The sequence below is a fragment of the Pseudopipra pipra genome, chromosome Z (assembly GCF_036250125.1).
Source record: "Pseudopipra pipra isolate bDixPip1 chromosome Z, bDixPip1.hap1, whole genome shotgun sequence".
NCBI classification, from domain to species: Eukaryota; Metazoa; Chordata; class Aves; order Passeriformes; family Pipridae; genus Pseudopipra; species Pseudopipra pipra.
This window is the reverse complement of record NC_087581.1, coordinates 58534095-58552472: the sequence shown is the minus strand read 5'-3', so window position 1 is coordinate 58552472 and position 18378 is coordinate 58534095. Positions and strand designations below refer to the sequence as shown.

The 18378-nt window shown below is 35.6% G+C and overlaps 1 protein-coding gene across 11 annotated transcripts in view; it reads right to left on the bottom strand.

Moving 5' to 3' along the window:
* CSNK1G3 (casein kinase 1 gamma 3) overlaps nt 1-18378 on the bottom strand; it is a 65495-nt gene that overhangs the window by 32592 nt on the left and 14525 nt on the right. For 6 of the 11 annotated variants that reach the window (XM_064642255.1, XM_064642258.1, XM_064642253.1 and 3 more), the window contains exons 2-5: nt 15167-15238; nt 12615-13032; nt 8602-8642; nt 907-976 (exon numbers count right to left, since the gene is read on the bottom strand). In XM_064642255.1, the coding sequence (XP_064498325.1) occupies nt 907-976; nt 8602-8642; nt 12615-12792 (289 nt within the window). In that variant the 5' untranslated portion in view covers nt 12793-13032; nt 15167-15238. Of the gene's footprint in view, nt 1-299; nt 356-906; nt 977-8601; nt 8643-12614; nt 13033-15166; nt 15239-18378 lie in introns of those variants that run through there. The other 5 variants (XM_064642256.1, XM_064642262.1, XM_064642260.1 and 2 more) reach the window with 5 other exon arrangements.

Sequence of the window (18378 nt, the reverse complement as noted above, 5' to 3'; positions counted from 1 at the left end):
GCTGCCTTTGCTAAAAAAACCATCTGAGCACGCATGTAAAAAGCCAGTTAGTAGCCCATTTATACTATAAACTTCTATATTAGTAAAAAATGGGAAAATAGCTAACTACATGACCTACTCTAGGAATTAAATGAACATTTTCAAGGAAAAGATATAAGGTTTTTTTCCTAGGTTATAACTGATTTAGGGAATATCTGCACTCACTTTCCTAGTTTAAGAAGCTTCACATCTTGCTAACTGATTATATGCAGTTTTGTGAAAGGCACAAAAATATGTGAGAAGTTTTAGGTATTGCTCACCTATAAAAGCAAAAGGTGACAATTGGATCATTCAGGCGACCATCATAAGAGTACTTCTGGGTATAAAAGCACCAAGGGGAGCGAAATGAGAAATTCAAATATTAAACTGCATTTAAAGTTAAACTTTTTACAGAAGTATTTAAGAGGTTTAAAACTAGCAAGCAGCAATATATACTGTATCAACGAAAGTGAAGTAAAGCTAACTTGAGTCTGAAGCTATTGAAGTATCACAGCAACTTTAAATAAAAATACGTGATTAGTAATCAGCAGTTTGGAGATCTGCAGTGTTTATTCAAAGAGAATGCACTGGGAATAGTCTCAGACTACTTAGTTTAAGGCATACCCATATGCAGACAAACACTGTGACAGCTAAGGTTCATTAAATAGTCAGGATTCCATAAACACATTTTAAATTAAAGAATAGAACAAAAATGTGTTGCAACACTTGAAAAAAATTATACATTAATCCACTCACTAATGGGGCTTCTTTCTGCTTTAAGTAACTAAGAACACTTTATAAAGTAGATTTATACCCTAAATCCAAAAACTTCTGTCAAAAATTGAGCCTGGATTACATCACAGTAAAATGCGTAACACTCCTTTTTACCTCCAGATCCTAGCTGCTTGTAGAATCTGTATTCCAAATGTAGTTGTGGTGCTCTCGACTTCATTGGCTCCTGATTTAAAAACAAAAACAACATTTAAAATAAAGCCTAAAAACTAATATACTAACTTACTACCAGCCAAACTAGCCCTACTGTTTCCAAGCCACATAGAAAGTTTGAATGTTTTTTCCAAAATTACTGGCAATTAAGAAACCAAGAAAATGAAGCCTCCCTCGGGTGACACGAGGGCATAAAGGGCCAATTATAACTTGCATGGCTCCACTGGACCAGCGTCCAACATGCAAACCAAAGCACAGACCCACAATGGAATACCTAAAAAATAGCATGGCACTCCAAAGCATGTACGTGTTATGACTTGCAGTTCTCAAAAAGTGACATTGATATGCAACTTAACAGTTTGAAAAGACTCTCCAAAAACCTATTCCACAATAAATGTATCCTTATTAAAAAACGTTTTATCCTAGGATCTTAACAAAAAACACTGAATCCTTTCACCAAATAGTAACAAGCTTAGCAGAAACTGAGTATCACCATCCTAAACTATAAATCCAAAATAAAGAAAAGTCCCAGAATAAGTTTGTAGTTTAAATCTTGCCTTTTTAAACATAATTTATGTACATTAATGAAATCTTAGTTCTGTGTTCGACATGCTAGCATGTCAAGTCTTATAGATCAGCACTCCTAGGATGAAGCACAGGAACACACAAACAACCTAAATGAAAGCCCTAACTTCTTGAGTATCTCCCTTTGCAAATTAAAGGTACTTTACCACAAAATTCTTGAAGTAATTTCCTAGGGCATCTTTTGTTTAGTTTCTTGTGACATGTAACACAGTCTTAAGGTTAAGCTGAGCTAGGGGAGATTTAGGTTGGACGTTAAGAAGAATTTCTTTACTGAAAGGGTGATTAGATATTGGAACAGGCTGCCCAGGGCGGTGAAGTCACCATCCTTGGAAGCATTCAAAGAAAGACTGGATGTGGCACTTATTGCCAGGGTCTAGTTGACATGGCGGTGTTCGGTCATAGGCTGGACTCAGCCTCAATGGTCTTTTCCAACCTAACTGATTCTGTGATCTTCCAATGCACCAGTGATAATTTGGACATTATCCGTGCATTATTATTACACAATCTGTTACTACTAGAACTGCAGCACATACTTGGTAAGTCTTTTAATACAGCTAGCAGCAATAACTGATAATGCTGGATGTCAATTTTATGGAAAAGTTTGGGCAAGGTGCTCATCATTTTCCTCACACAATCTTCTCCAGAAGCTATGAGTTTATCAACCTGTGTTGTTTCCTAATGTCATATCCAGGGCATAAGAACTATGAGCTCATGTGCAATCATGAGAAACTTAGTCCTCTTTCTCAACCCATCTCATTCAAACACTCTGGTGTTTCCAATTCCTGTCAAAGTCCCTGTCAGTAAATCGATGTTGCCAGAATGCCAAAGGTTGATGCCTAAAAGTAAAGAAAGACCAATGTAACAGGTTCTGCAAAAAAGAAATAGAATTTACTATATGCTTTTTATGCTTCAGAGCATTCATCATAGCTGAACACTGTCATCCTTTCCAAAAAAGTGAGAAAGAACTCTCTAAAAAAGACAGTGTTTATCCTTCAAAAAATTAATTACTAAGCAAAACTAGCTGGGCCTCCAGACAATTCTAGTTACAATTTATGAGAAGCACACATGAAATTTACGATCAAGTATTGAAGACAGATATTCTCAAACAAAACACTTTACTGTAAACATGAGCCTAAGCAAAGCAGGGCAACTATCAACCTTTAGTACTCAGCTTTCAGAAGTATGAGTAAATCCATTATAATGCATTTATTTAAACATTTTAACCGTTCACAAAACTACGCAAATTTAGCTACTAGTTTGCCTGCAGCAGTGTTATAAAAGTCTGTTAGTTACAAAATACATCACTCTCTACATAGTGTCTAATTAAAAGCTGTGATTCTGCCTGCTATAAGGAAAATATTTTATTCCACAAAACTCTGCATGTCTGCTGATTATAATAACACAAGACACTGGCTTAATTAAGTTTAACTTTGTTCAATTACACAGTTTTGCCTCAATCATTAACAACTTAATAGCCTCTCAATGCTGTAAGATGGTCCCATAAAAAGGATGAAAAATAGTTTGTATGTATTAAATTTACATGAATAAATGTACACAAAAAGTTGTTTTAGGGAAAAGAAACACCTTCCAGTTTTTGACATACACATCTACTTCTTCATGAGCACTGCGTGCTCTGGTCATCTGCAGGAAACAGTCCTGATAAGCCTCCAGAAGGCAATGTTCTCAAACAGTCAAGCAAGTCTACTTGACAACTACATAACAGCCAAAGACTAAAGTTAAACTTTGAGGGACAATTAAATAACTTTACTCCCTGTAGTAAAGGGGAACAAAATGTGGTAATATGTACTTGCATTCCATTTTACTAGATGGCAGCCTTTAGGAACTGCCTTATTTTTGTAAGGACTTTTAGATATCTTCCTGTAACTCCAGACATGCAAAAGAAATACATCAACTTGTTCAACAAAACATGTTAAAGGGCAAGCACAATAAGCTCTTCACCTACAATTTTCTTTTCTACAAGAATAAAAAAAGAAATGGCAAAACATGATTCTTTATTTTCATTAGTGTTTCGGTACATTTCGGCATGTAAAAATAAGCTTGGGAACACATAACTCTTCAAATATCATGTTAATCTCAGAGGACTTTGAAGTCAATTTCTCTGCTTACCAAAAGAAACTAGTGTATTTTGTTTTACTTACATAAACTCAGGTCTTCACTAAAGTATCCTGAAAGAACTGTTCTGAGATTTGCAATGTTTCTGTAAATGACCTTCCCTACACTGCTTTTATATTCAACTCTAATTATTTCAAAGCTTCAGTATTAAAACCTAGACACCTTGTTTTCTCCGCAAAAGATCATTTCTCTCTTAACAAGGGACACGGGATCTTGCTCCCATCAAAGAATCAATGGGCAGTTTACTAAGCCCCAGTTACCTGACAACAGAAACAACAGCTCCTTAGTTTATCAGACAGGGTCTTCTGAGGCAAGTTTTTTCCTTCCTATTTTTCTTTTGTGGGATGTTTATACGTTCAAATAAAAGGATAAAGACGCCTGAAATGTGAAATCTGTTTCAAGTCCGTAATGTATTTTTTCACAATTATTTTTGTCCCAAATACTTAGAATAAACTACTATACCATTTTGAAGACGTCACTGCCCTTCTAAAGGGCTCTGAAAAAGCAGTGTACCTGAACTGTAAGGTTTGAAGTTTTCGAGAACTATGATAACCCAAAGCACAATATCAATAATCAGCTTTTCATGTTTTTAAGTCAGTCAGTGGGAACTCCTGCTCAGTACATGGGCATATACATGGGCATATACATGGGCATATACATGGGCATATACATGGGCATATACATGGGCATATACATGGGCATATACATGGGCATATACATGGGCATATACATGGGCATACAGTGGGAACTACTGCTCAGAGTCTCTGCCTCACACTTCCATAAGCAATGGCAAACAAAAACTATTTTCAGGTAAAAAAATTCTTTTGTTACAGGAAAAGACCAGTCTCTTAAACAGACATGCACTAGGATTTAGATTTACTACAACCTCCTAAAGAGACGCTGAAAAGTATCATTCTAGACTGCGGTAATTCCTTGAAACCAAAAAAAGGAGGAAGAAAGCATTCTAATCTCGAAACCAGGTGCAATCTTCTTCCCAAACACACCACTTATTTTAGCAATTCAAATCTTAACAGTGGACTAATGAATCAGTGCCTTAAAGATTACAGTTTTAAGGCAGCAATGACTACAATGACTACTTTGTAACTTGCTATCTTTCACACAAAGAAAGAAAAATTGACTTATTTACAGAAGCAGCTCTGTGGAGGACCAGGTGTAACCATGTTTCATCTCAAACATTGTGACTGTTATAACAGAAAAAGTGTGATTGGAAGAGAGGGCCCCATGGAGGTGGGGCAGTGCTGTTCTGAGCCACCTTCCTGCTCTACCTGAGGCTTGTGCTCAGTCCCTCGCCTCAAGTCACTCCCCGAGAAGGGCTTAAAGGGCTGGCTGTGCATGCATGAACAAAACGGCATGTAGTTTGCATAAGAGCCTGCACAACATTAACTATAAAAGGAGTCAGACTGGCCCCTCTCACTCTCTCATTCTGTCTTGCTATCCCAGCTCCAGACCATCCACACAGCAGGACCAACATAGAATCTACAGACAAGTGAATTTCTTTTTTCTCTCTCTTTTCCACCTTTATTTCTCTCCTCCCTTGCTTTGCATGGGAAAAGCACAGCTATCATATTCTACTCCATATTGAAGTTTGTTGTGGGAGCGGTGAGTTGTGGAAGTGTGTTGTGGGTCAGTAGCCAGCACCTCTGAGAACTGAAATGGTGTGTTGTGGTTTGTGAGCCAGCACGTTTGAGAAGTTTGCTGTGGGAGTTGAGAGCTTATTGAAGTGTACTGTACAAAATTAGAGGCTTGTTAGCCACCACTTTTAAGAAAAGTATTGTAAGAATTTAAGGGCTTGTTAGCCAACACCTTTTGAGTCGAAGCAGTGGGCTGGTTGCCAGAATTAAGGCAACTGTACAAGGAAGCACAAGAGCTCCCTGACACATGACCTGGTGTCTTTGTTCAGCCCAACAAGGATTAACAGTAAACAGCACAGCCCCTACTGATGGATCATGACAAGCTCAAGCAGAAGTTGTTTCTTTTAGTTGGTATTTTTTTAGTGTTTAAGTGTCCTGCAGAGGAGGTAAGTTTGGGCAATGAAGAAACCTGTCGAAGGGAGAAAAGAATGAAGGAGAGGAAAAAGCTGAATAGGAGGTTTAAGTCAAATACAGGGTCATGTAATAAAAGTAGTGAATCTAACAATAAATGAAGAAGTGAGCAGGAAAGGTAGAGTCCATATATACCAAATAGTTACTGCTAAAGGGCTACCCAACCACAAGAAATCAATTTGTATACTAATAGATCAGCAGAAACATACAAACACCACTACACAGTGCACAACTGATAAATTCCAGCTCTTAAGAGTCTCATTCTAGTTCTTAAAAAAGTCTATTCTAACCTAACTTGAGTATCTCCCCAACCAGAACAGGCCATAATGAAAGAAGCCGGATTAAGAGTAAGATTCTGGAACTGTAGCTGTTTTACCACAATAAATAATGTATTTACATATTAACATTACACATTAAAATGCATACACTGTATGACCCTTGGGCCTCACATAGAAAAAATTATAAACTATTTTGTTACGCAAGTCCTGAAGTTGCCACAAGCATCATTAAAAGGAACATTCTTGTATAATTTCATCCATGAGGGAAATATTAATTCAACACAATGAAAAGGTTAAGTCAAAACAGTCAAATGCTTACTTTTAACATTAGAAGTACTCCTGAAAGTTGCTGTATAAACCCAGAGAAACCCACACAGTCCTCCTGTACCGGCATATAAGGTTACCACTGATACACAAAACATCAGGCATAGGAGATGTCTTGCTGCTCACAAGACAACAGTAGGTCAACAATGGAATGCTACCACAAGGAATTCAAACATGATTTTACGATACAGCTGGAGAGATTACCACAACCATACCTGCCAAGAGTAACTGCTCAAACTGTAATACATACATAATTGAAGTAACCCCACTCAAGAAGGCTAAAGTTGAACTACAACAGATGTAAAACAGAGAGGAAATTAAGTGTGCTTCATTTAGGATAACAAAACAAAGACTAGGCATAGCCTTAATGACTGCTTTCAAAGCACAGAACTAGTAAGTGCCAGAGAAAAACTCTAAGGCTTACATTTCAAAAGGGCAAGGATGGTGTGCCTCGAGCAAGTACAACCTACCTACTGTTAGAATAAAGTCCTGGCACTGCCTCAAATAGGAGAAACAGAAAAAGTGCAAAATCCAACTAAATGCTACAGTTTGATGCAGTGCTTTTAAAAGACTGAATCTTGTGACCAAATCCTTTCCAATTTGGAAACAAGTTTAAAAGATCTGAAAGTTATACTGAAAAAAAAGCAAACCAGGGAGAACCATATTAAAAGAACCCACTAGTTCTACTGTCTAATAAATGTATTTTTGTCTTACAATGATGATGCAAACTCCAGTGTTGATTTTCACTATGATTCCTTCCATCTGCTTTTTATTGCAAAGATACTACAGCCTTTCACACCACTAATGTAAGAGGACAACTCAAAAAGTTAACTTCATACTCAGAGTTCTTTAAGCAGTAGTAGTAAATTACAGACATGTTTTACTATACTGGTTCTTTTGTGACTTTAAGTTACACAAAAAAGTTACTTCAAGCTTTTTGATCAGCTGGAAATAAACAGCTATAAGATTGAGCTATTGGGAAACCAATACAGTAAGTGTTGCTACTGAACAGTATCTTTTGACAGTTGAAATGGGTTTAATGGTAGCCAAGTTTACTAAGTTACATATAATAAAAATGGTTTTACCAAAACTGATCAGAATAAAAAAGTTCTCTTGCTCTACATCAAGTAATTAGTGTTCTAAAAAAATCACTATCTTGCAACATATTTCTAAGTACGCTTTGTAGTAAACAGACTTTAGCTAGAAGAATTCTCAAACTATTTTCAAGTTTCACTGGACGTGCAGAATAAGTTCAAGAAACATTAAAACAAAATGAGTTTTAATCTGATATAATGCACAATAACCCTCAAAACTGTATCCAATGTTGCTATTTCAAACCATAACTTGTATGTTTTCAAAACTTTAACTACTCCCAAAGTAAATATTTTACTAAGCAAGGACAGTGACAGGAGTATTTTCAGAAGTTTATTATGTTTGTAATGATTTTTAGATTTCTCATCTAAAGCCATGCATTTCTGTTTCCACATACCTTTCACTTAATGAGACCATATTATACTATGAAAAAAGTTCTGTTCTACTGCAGCAACAAGAAATTAACTGGAGTCCTAAAATTCCTTCAGTGATAAAAAGTAAATAACTGAATTTCATCATGAAATGCTTTGGTTATGAAAACAGTAATTTACCAAGAAGTTTAAAGTATCCAAAAGCAAACTATGACATTACAAGAGTAGTTCTGATAAAAGATTGAGAAAAGCAGAATAAGAATACATTAACAAAACATCCAAATTTACCATGTTTGCAAGTGAAAGAAACATTACACAACATTGCAAATAAAACGTGTCCACCAAAAGTGATGTGCAAATACCAATGGATAAAGAGGAAAACTGTTTGGAGCAGGAGTAAGGGCATTAAATTACATGCAGTCTGCAGAATTGCTGGAGTTTCTCTGTAGTCACCTGATGTTAGATTCACATTTAATTTGTTGTTCCTCTACTTATTGGACAACAGAGAAATCTACTAAGATGACTGTCAAGTGTATCCTTGAAGCAGCTGTAAATCATCAGACTTTGCAAACACAGATTTAGCCTTGAGAACAGTGACAGCAATTAAACACTGGTTTTATTCAATATGGCCAACATATACAATTACATCTATCACTGACTGCTTTTATCTATTTCGATGAAATCATACAAGAGTATTCAAGATTTCCATTAAAGAAATCAAATTATTATATATATGAAAGGAAAAATTTGATTAGTTTTTATCCCAAATCCTTTAAAAAAATATTAACTTACCAGTTTAATTGCCACATAGTCATTTGTGTATAAATTTTTTCCTTGAAAAAAGAATAAAAACAAGAACGTGAGACATTGGCTTTTCTGTTCAAGTAAAGTGCCATTTAAACATCAAGAAAGTCTTTGAAACATTTTCATCTAAGGTGCTAGGTGTTCTGGTAGTGACTTAAGAAATGTAGCTTTATTAGTCTAATACCATAGAGAGAACTTTCTTCTTGAACAGTGTAAGAAGTGGCAATTTCACTGAGAGTTTCAGCTATGTCACTAAGTTTGTAAAATTTTTATGTACTAAAAAAACTTGAAAATTGATAAATTACTATAAATGGAATGTGATATTCCACGTTTTCATTTTTATTGCTATTTGAAACTTACTTTAATATTGTCATATGATTTTGAAACACCAAAGTTCAAATTAATTAGGACTTTTCCTTTCCTCAGTTCTGTAATTTACTAAGCTAGAAGTTAGGACAAGACAAGAACATTACTGATATGCTTACTCCATTTGGAAAATGCATTTGCTGCTTTAAAAATGATTCTGTAACTGGATAAGCATATTTCAACAAGCACTAACTCAAATGGTATGCAAAGATTAAAATGCTATAACAAGCTTTATAGGCGTAAAATTAAAAACAGCAAATAAAGGAAAAAGTAAGGTGTCACTTCCAGCACTTTTTGTTTCTTTACAGCCTTCAAATGCATTTAGCATACATTATTTTTAATGACAATTTTACTTTTTTTCTCTGTAATATTACTCAGGTCTGAATTTGCCATGTTAAGCTCAATTTTGTTAAATAAATCAGAGAAGAGACATGGACCAATATAAAAAAGTTCCTTGTAAAGACAGTTACACAGAATCACAGTCGCAGAATTTCTGAGCTGGAAGGGACCCACAAGGATCATCAAGTCCAACTCTTACATGAATGGTCCATGTAGGGATTGAACCTGCCTTGGTGTTATCAGCACCATCCTCTAATCGAGTTACACTGATAGTCAAAAACTACAATTTCAGGTCTGACTCTTATTTTAAAAAATAGAGTACTCTTGTAAAGTTGAAACAAGATACAATAACATCACGTCTGTTAAGAGATCAACTTTACCAAAAGCAAGTTACCTGAGGGCTGCACAGTAACAGACACATAATCAATATGAGCAGCATGCCTTAACTGGACCACCAATATGCTGTGTAATTCCAAGACCTTTCCAGGGACTAGAGTGGAAATACAGGCATCTTAAATGGTTCTCTCTTATCTCATGATTATTTCAGTTAAATTTTTGTTAAAAAGCGTACTTTGTTTGAAGTGGCCTCTGTGTCTCTGCACAGTATTACACTCCATAAGATACTCACAGAAACTCTTGCAGGAGCCCTGCTCACTCTACCTATTAGATATATAAATCAGCTACTTGGAGTAGGTAACAAATCCATTTACAGTAAAGTAACTGGATACAGGGTTACAGTAGCCAGATGCTGTAATGACACATGTATTCTGAAGTAACATCAGAATGATGAGTCAAGACAATTGTCGCTTTAAAATATGGCAAAGAGCAGATTTGACACCCCTGTTAATCTGTCTCTAAACACATAACAGGTACTGAGTAATACATCACAACAGCAACAAGCTTTCTGTTACTAATCCATCAGTTTATCTTAACTATAACTCAGAAGACCCTTAAAATTAACAGCCCAATATTCAAATCAACTTAGTCTTCTTCAAGGTAATGGCTGCAAATCACAGTCATTTGCTACATTTTTATTGCTACCATTTGGATCCACAAGTCACTACAGAAGTCTCACCATTGCTTTCTTCTCAAGTGGAAGAACTATAACAGCTACCAATTCATAACTGAATTTCTGTCTCCTGAGCACAACTTCACCGCTCTAACAACTTTATTCCTCCTTCAAGTATCTCAGATTTGACCTTAAACACATGCTCAAATATTCCCATTTGCAGAAGCATACGAAACAAAGTGCTTGTGTGCATCTTTGTAGAAAAGGTGCCCACTAAATACTTGCTACTGTACCAACACAAATGAAAAAAATAACAAACAAATCAGAATCTATAACACCAATCTTAACTCCTGTTTTCAGTAACTTACATTTAAAACATCTTACCTCACAAATAATAATAAATAAGAATTTGGCACCATTTATGAGTATAGAGGCCATGTTGCTGAGAACACAGCTGCGTTGGGCAGGGCACGTCTCCAGGATGAAGGACCACCACCTCCCTAAGATCTTGCTTTATGGTGAATTTGCCACCGGCTGCCACAAGAGAGGAGCCCCGAAGAGAAGATACAAGGACTCCCCGAAACTTCTAGTATATATGCAAAACCCACAGACACTAAAATGAGAAAGGCTGCCCTTGTCCAACTGCTGCAGGACAGTACACTGCCCTATTATCTTCCTCCTATTTCTTTTACTTCCTTGTTCTATTTTATTTCAGTACTGTCAGACTACGTGTTAGCTAAATTAATATTGTATTTAAAATGAAAGATTATTTCACTCTGTACCTGCTGCAAGCAAATGAGTTAATCTGATATTAATTTTTAATTAACTCTGTATGTTGTGACCAAGATGAGAGACAGGAAAAAATTAACTTTATTAGTTTGTAGTTGCCTTCATGTAACACTAATTCTTCTGGTTTGATTTAGTTCACGAAGAGGTTTGAAACAAAAATTATCATTCAAAGCCAGTATACAAAAGTTATGGAAGATTGAAAGACAGAGTTTCAGCTTGACTTGAGGACTGCAAAGGCACATATGTACCAATGTAAAGGTCAAAATGTGTCAATCTTGTTTAACTATTACTAGAAATAACAAGAGTACCTATTATTGAGATTGTTAAATTCAGTGTCCTCAGTCAGAGCTGCAGCAATATTGTCTTTAATCCCTCTACAGTATTAATTTGCTAAGCTTGTTTACATCCTGACAGCCCTCAGAATGCACTATATTAAAACAAGTTATATTTTATGCAAGCACTATATTAGAAATATTGCCTGAAGGACAATGAGTAGTAGTTGTCCCGCAGGCAAAGATGAACAGAAACAACACCTACATAGCCCACCATAGTCGCAAATATCTAACTTTGAAATCCACCCCTCTTTAAAGCTTGAAGCACTGCATTAACTCAAGCCTTTCAAGAATACTGGAATAAATTCTTGCCATTAGGTGTCAAGTTAATTTGTTAACACATACAGAATTCACACACCTTGAAAACCGTGGCTAATCATGCTGTGCATCATGGAAATCCAAGTCTCCAAAATTAAATATATAGTCTTCCAAACAGACACAGTTCGTGTCTATGTTAATAAATGGTAATATTTCCAGCTTTGCTGCCCAAATTCTTCAAAACCCTATAGTCCCTTCTCAGTCTGTGCTTTCTCCACCATTTGATATTCAGCCATCTGTTCAGTGGGGAACTGAAGTGATTTAATTATTCAACTCCCAAATTTTCTCTACAGATGGATTTTCACTGCCCATGTCTAACAGCAGCTCAGTGTTTGGCCTGACTACACCAGAAAGAAAAGGAAGGAATCCAAATGCTTGCTGCTACTAAAAATGCTGTAGCGTCTGCTACAGTATCTGGAAGAGATCTGCAAGACCACAGTACTATAAACTGGACTTACAGGAGAAGGACGTGTCTCACATACATTTAGTATCAAATACAAATGAATAAATTGCTTCAGGAAGTCAGAAAATAGAGGAAACTACAATAATCATGAAGTAACTTCCAGTGCCTTGGAAGAGACAACTGACTGAATTTAGGACAGCACTGCACGTATTTAGAAAACATTTTTAATCCCAGAAAGTTTCCTGCTACTGAGATTCTTCACAAACCACGGAGCTTGCACTGGCAGGGTAAAGCCACAAAAGATGGCTTAAATTTGCCTTGCGCATCTGAAGTTTCAAAGCAGTTTGAAAAGCTGCATGGTGTATTCATACAGAGATTTTCATGTTTATCCTGCATAAAATGGCCTTGAATAATGTAAACTGAAATACAGAAACAAGGATCTTACCTAGCCGTAGTTCTCCAAAATTACCGCATCCAATTTTTTTACCAACTCTGAAGTTAGGGCCAACCATTAACACGCCAGAATTTGAAGAACCAGTTCCACGTGTATTATGGCCTGATCTCCCACTAGGCCGTGCCATTCTTTCATCTGGCTTATCTTTGTCTTTATTTTTATTCTCCATGTCAAGTTTACGGTACTCCACTTTGATTTCTTCCTCTTTTTAAAAAATCAGTACAAGCAAACTCCAATTGGACAATGTAAGAATGAGAACATCATGAGGAAAGTGCCCAGCTGGTTACTGTCAGTAAGCAGTCAACAGCAACATGTTCATCCTGTTTGCAAAGCCTTGGTAGGATCTGTAGTAAAAACGTATCTCCAGAATGTACTACATCAGCAACATTTACTAGTATTTACAGGAATTCTGTTAAAAGAAAAATAAAGTTATTCTTGTACAAAATTATCTTTCCCTCCAACTAGTCACACAATTAAGCTATAACTAATTATATTTGCTTTACAGATCTATGAAAAGCACTTCTTTAAAATTAAAGCCTCTGATTCTAGGATGTAGGAGCAAGAGCTATTGGTGTGACTGAAGTGTGCTAAAAAATCTCAACACTTCATACATCAGATATTAAAAAAAAAATCAAACAAAAAAATCAAACAAACAAAAAAAAAAAACACCCTACAAAACTACTTCCTGAACAGATAAACACACTTAAAATTGACACTTAGACTCTCAATCCATCTTACGCCAGCTCTGCAAAAGAAAGCATTTTATTTAAATTTTTTTCCCCCTCAAGTGGTATCTGTTGTTTTAAGAACATGCTCACACTGCAGTTATGGAAGTTATATAAATATATTATCTTTTCCAAATTAAAATTTCTGAGATGCACATTTATAAACCCATGGCGAGGGCACTTCAGTTTTTTCAGTAACTCCTAGAATCTAAAAATAAAATATATTTACTTATTCTACCCTACCACACTTAAGTCATAAATTTGCTTCCCCAGTCCCCTTCTCCACTGTTTAGCATCATTGACTAGACACTAATTCCTACACAAACTTTAGCAAAAGCAATGTTATTTTACTACTGCAATAAAGAACCTCAAGAAAACTTGGGATATTTTTTCCTATTTAATGGTGTGAAAATGCATAATCCACAAGGCAGTTGGCTACTGCATAGGCAAAATTTCAGGACAAGTTAAATACCTGTCCAAAATTATTTTGCTATCTTTGCTTCAATGTTGGGAATACACTGCTGTAAAAGAAAACATCCTCTGAAAAAATGCATTTCATGTGCTACAGCCTATTTTAAAGGTAGTCACCAGGAGCTTATTTTAAATACTTTGAGCTGAAGACATTTTCATTTCTTAAACCCATTTCTCACAAAGTAGAATTATTACTTGCCTCATAGCTTACTACATTTCAAAAATCAAAGAGCAAGTAGAGAAAATATACCAAATAATATGAACAGCCACCTGAATAATTGCATCTGCTGAATCATATGTACTCATACCATGATTAAAACTAAATGATATTTAAAAATCATTAATCAACAGCCAATTAACCTGTCACCTGAACAGTGAAGTACATGGAAATTTGTTTGGTAAAGAATTTCCAATGACCACAATACTATGAAAGGGAAAATGAAAGACTTGTTCTGAGAGCAACCAAAAAAAACAAACGCAGATTCCAGTCCAAGACAACTTGCTTAATGCAAGGGAAAAGGATTTCAGAGGTGAGGAATGAATGCAGTGGTGTGTTATGGTATAGACAGAAGCATTTAAGGGAAAAAGACAAGCACGTTAGGCTACTACATAACCTTTCAGGTTTAAGCACCACCACCAGATACCCTAACATCACTTTCCAAACCACAGATCTCAGAGGAATAGACTCAATGGGAAACAACAGGTCATTCTTCCTCACAACTATTGTTACAAAAGCTAGGGAAGAAATAAAACTAGACATTAAGTGTGTTGAGATAGAACTTCACAGGCACCATTTAGTTCTTAGAAAGGTCAGCACACCTGATGCAATAAAATGCACATATATATTTTAAATACTGAAGAAAAAAATACTTATGTTCCATATTTTACTGGATATTCAATGAGAACTAACAATAAGCAATCCTAGATTTGCTTATTTCAAATACATTATGATCAACATAAATTTCAATTTCCAGAAATGCATCTATTATTTGGACAAATCTATTACATGCTAACTTATATCCTTCCCCTTTCACTTACATTATGGGTATGCTTTCTTATGTAAACAGAAATTAGTACCTTTTATAGGATACCTGCTAAACAAACATCATAAGTCCCATACATTTTTCCCACACTAGATATTAAAAGGAAAACATGCAAGCATTCCTGTCACAGTTTCTCCAGGACGCAAGTGTTCTCTTACAACATTTCCTAATAAAATAATCTGCAACTAATTTGAAATAAGTACAGCACTTATGACTTTCTTCATACTAAAGTTCCTGTACAACATTTTATGATGTATTTACCTTAGAAATACAAAAGGTTTTCATTTATTTATACTGCACTTACCTACGACAGTGTTATACTGTTGATGGGAATAACTTTTCTTCACCATAATGCTCACACTCTAGAGGAAAAGCACTAAAAGGCAAAGACATATGTATTTGTAGTATTTGTAATTACTTGGCATGTAAAAACTTCTGACGCAAAATGCAAGTAAAGTACAAATTATTGGAATTGCATTAGTTTTCTTAGACTGTTAAGGAAAGTCCAGCAGATTTTTTTCATACTCAACATAATTTATAAGGCTCAGAAGTCAGACATCATTCAAAAGTATGCATCATCTAAAGAGAAAAAATAACACATACAGTGTAAGCATTCTAAATTACACAAATCCCTTTTCTTGATATGTGCTAGTTACATGGTCTGTATGGGCAACCTGTGCAAAAAAAAGCCATCCATCTCACAGCTTGATTTTCTGTTTAATTTTCATTTTTCATCTCTGTCAACATAAATGAGCACACTTGAACAATAAGTTTCAGCCCAGCACTAGGGAATATTGCTATGATGTAAACATTCTTGGTTAAAAAAATATATGACTAAATATCAGTATAATGGCAAACACACCATCAAAGCCAAGTTAATAAAGCGATGTCATAGGAGTGAACTGACTATTATGTTCAAGTATAAAAAGAAAGAGAAGGCAAAGGAAGCTATGAAAAAAAAAGTCAAAATAGTATTACATAGCAAGAAAACTAATTAGATCTTCATTAGAAACATTGCATATAGACTGAGGATAAAAAGTGAAACAAGACTGGAAGACCTGTAAGAAAGTAAGTAATATCAGAGTAACTAAGAAGCCCAACTAACATCAGCTACTAGAAGTCTTATTTTTCTGATGTAATTTGATACTTGCCCAAGCACCATAGAGAGATTGTCTGAAAAGCAAGGAGAGGAGGTGTGAAGACAAGTAAGAAAAGTGATGACAATGTTCCAGGTGACTGACAACAGTCACACACCTAACACCTGTGCAGAAGTATAAAAGGAATCTCTAGCTCAGCTTTAGAAACACAAGATCAATGGCAAAAGACAGCCAGGCTACTGGTCCATATCAACACATAACTTAAACAGAATATAGACTCAAATTTACTGGAATAAATTTAGCCACAAGACTGTAGTAATACCATCCCAAAACAAATACCATCCCAAAACAAATACCATCCCAAAACAAATTACCCAATGAAGAAGCACCTAAGGTCAGCTGTATTTATTGGGTCCATAGAGAATTAAATATTTCTGACAGTACTGCTTCTACCACATTTGATGTAAGAAGCCAAAAGGCAAAATTTACTACTTGGATTCACCAAGCTAGTAAACCACTAGCTCTGGAATTACAGTAGTTATTGCTAGCTTAGGAGGGTTTGCTCAGTTCTCTGCTCCATTACACAAACATGTTGTAATTCACCCATATGCATTAGAACCGCAAAACTTTCTGGCACTTGAACTCACAACTTCAGTGATGTTTTTCCTGCATTATGATAGGTGACTAAATACTTCAACAAAGTCAATGCAAGTATCAAAGGAACCATTCCCTAAAGACATCTATGGCCTAAGGGTTAAATAAGCAATTTGTGATATTTGAAGAGGACAGATAGACAACTCTTCTCTCAAAGAGACATTTTTACTCTGATGAATGTTTTACACACTAATGATCTGCACACAAAACTTGCTTAATAGACAAAGACTCCAACTCAGAAAATCCAGTTTGCTTCAAAAGTTTGTTTTTCATTCTCTCTGATGAATAAAATTCTACAGAGAGCAACTGAATGAGTTTTAATGGAACTATACAGGTGTGTAAATAAAGTGATCCTTCAATTCACCAGTATTATCAATCTATTTTTTATATAAATTTATGTTGTGTAGTTGTATCATCCTGAAGAACTCTGAACACTGAAAACTCCCTAAGAATCCATACAGAAATAGACATATAGAAAACAGATAAAAGGCATTGAAAATAAACACTAATATTGCACACATGGTGAATAAACAGGTGATTTAGAAAAACATAGTCAGGATCTGTCTGTTTCATTATACACTTGGTATATTCAACAGCTTTGCTGCTATTGTTCCAAGTTCACACATCACCCAAAAGAACACATTAAGGAACCATATGCTGCTACAGAAAATCTGTGAAGTCAAGCAACTTTACCTATATATACACTGGAGAAATTTTCCTTTAAATCCTCTTAATATTTTCCTCCTTGATTCAGTATTCATAACCTAATCGTGCAGTGCAACACCAGCTACAAGAAAAATTCTTGCAGGGCTGCAAGAATTTGATCAAACCATCTAATCATATCCGTACTAAAGTTCTCCTTTTGCAAGTGCCCTGGCAACAACTGCCAACTCTTTAGATTACATCACTACCAAAGATCATACATGCCCACTCAACCACAATTTCTCTCACAACTACTGCTGAAAAATATTCTGAACATCCCTAGGTTAGAGAGATATAAGTCTACACAGCTCTCTGAATCTCAGTTGAAAATGTCCCGTTTAACACTATCAAAGACTGCCTCACAAGAACCCTGTTCTATAGCAATAAAGACTCTCTAGGACACTATATAAGACAGAGTAAAAGAATAACTCATTTAAGCACCTTCCTTATTCAGACGTTTCTCAAATGCCTAAGTCTGCAGCAGTAGCATCACTGTAATTATATGCAAGTTTACATATTCCAAGGTGTTGTCACAACAATTCAAGTGTGCAAGTCACCTTTAAAACACAAACTATCTACTTAATTCCTTTTTCATGTTCCAGATTTACTCCTAAATAAACTGATAAAGAGCATATCAAAGCTGCTAAATAAAACATTCCAGTGCCAGGAGTGACAAAGTTAAATGAAACATGCAACCATAACTGCTCCCTTAGGTATCACATGCAATGCCTTTCACAGTTTAATTACAAAATCCTATATCACTGCTATTACCAGCATACTAACATTTTTCTCTAATTTTAAGAAAAGCATTTACTAGCAGAAGAACCGTAGAGGAAAGTAAAAAAATTGATAGAGATTTAAACTAGATTGGAAGAAGGAAAAGGACAAACAGGCTTGCCAGTGATAAGCAATGGGATGGCACACCAAAACTTGAGGAACTGAGTGACAATGAGATCCCTAATCTGCTCCATGTCAGCTACAACGAACCACACTTGAAATGTTTCTACGCCAACACACACACTGCACTAAGAACAAGAGGAGTTCAAAACTTGGCCCAGTCCCA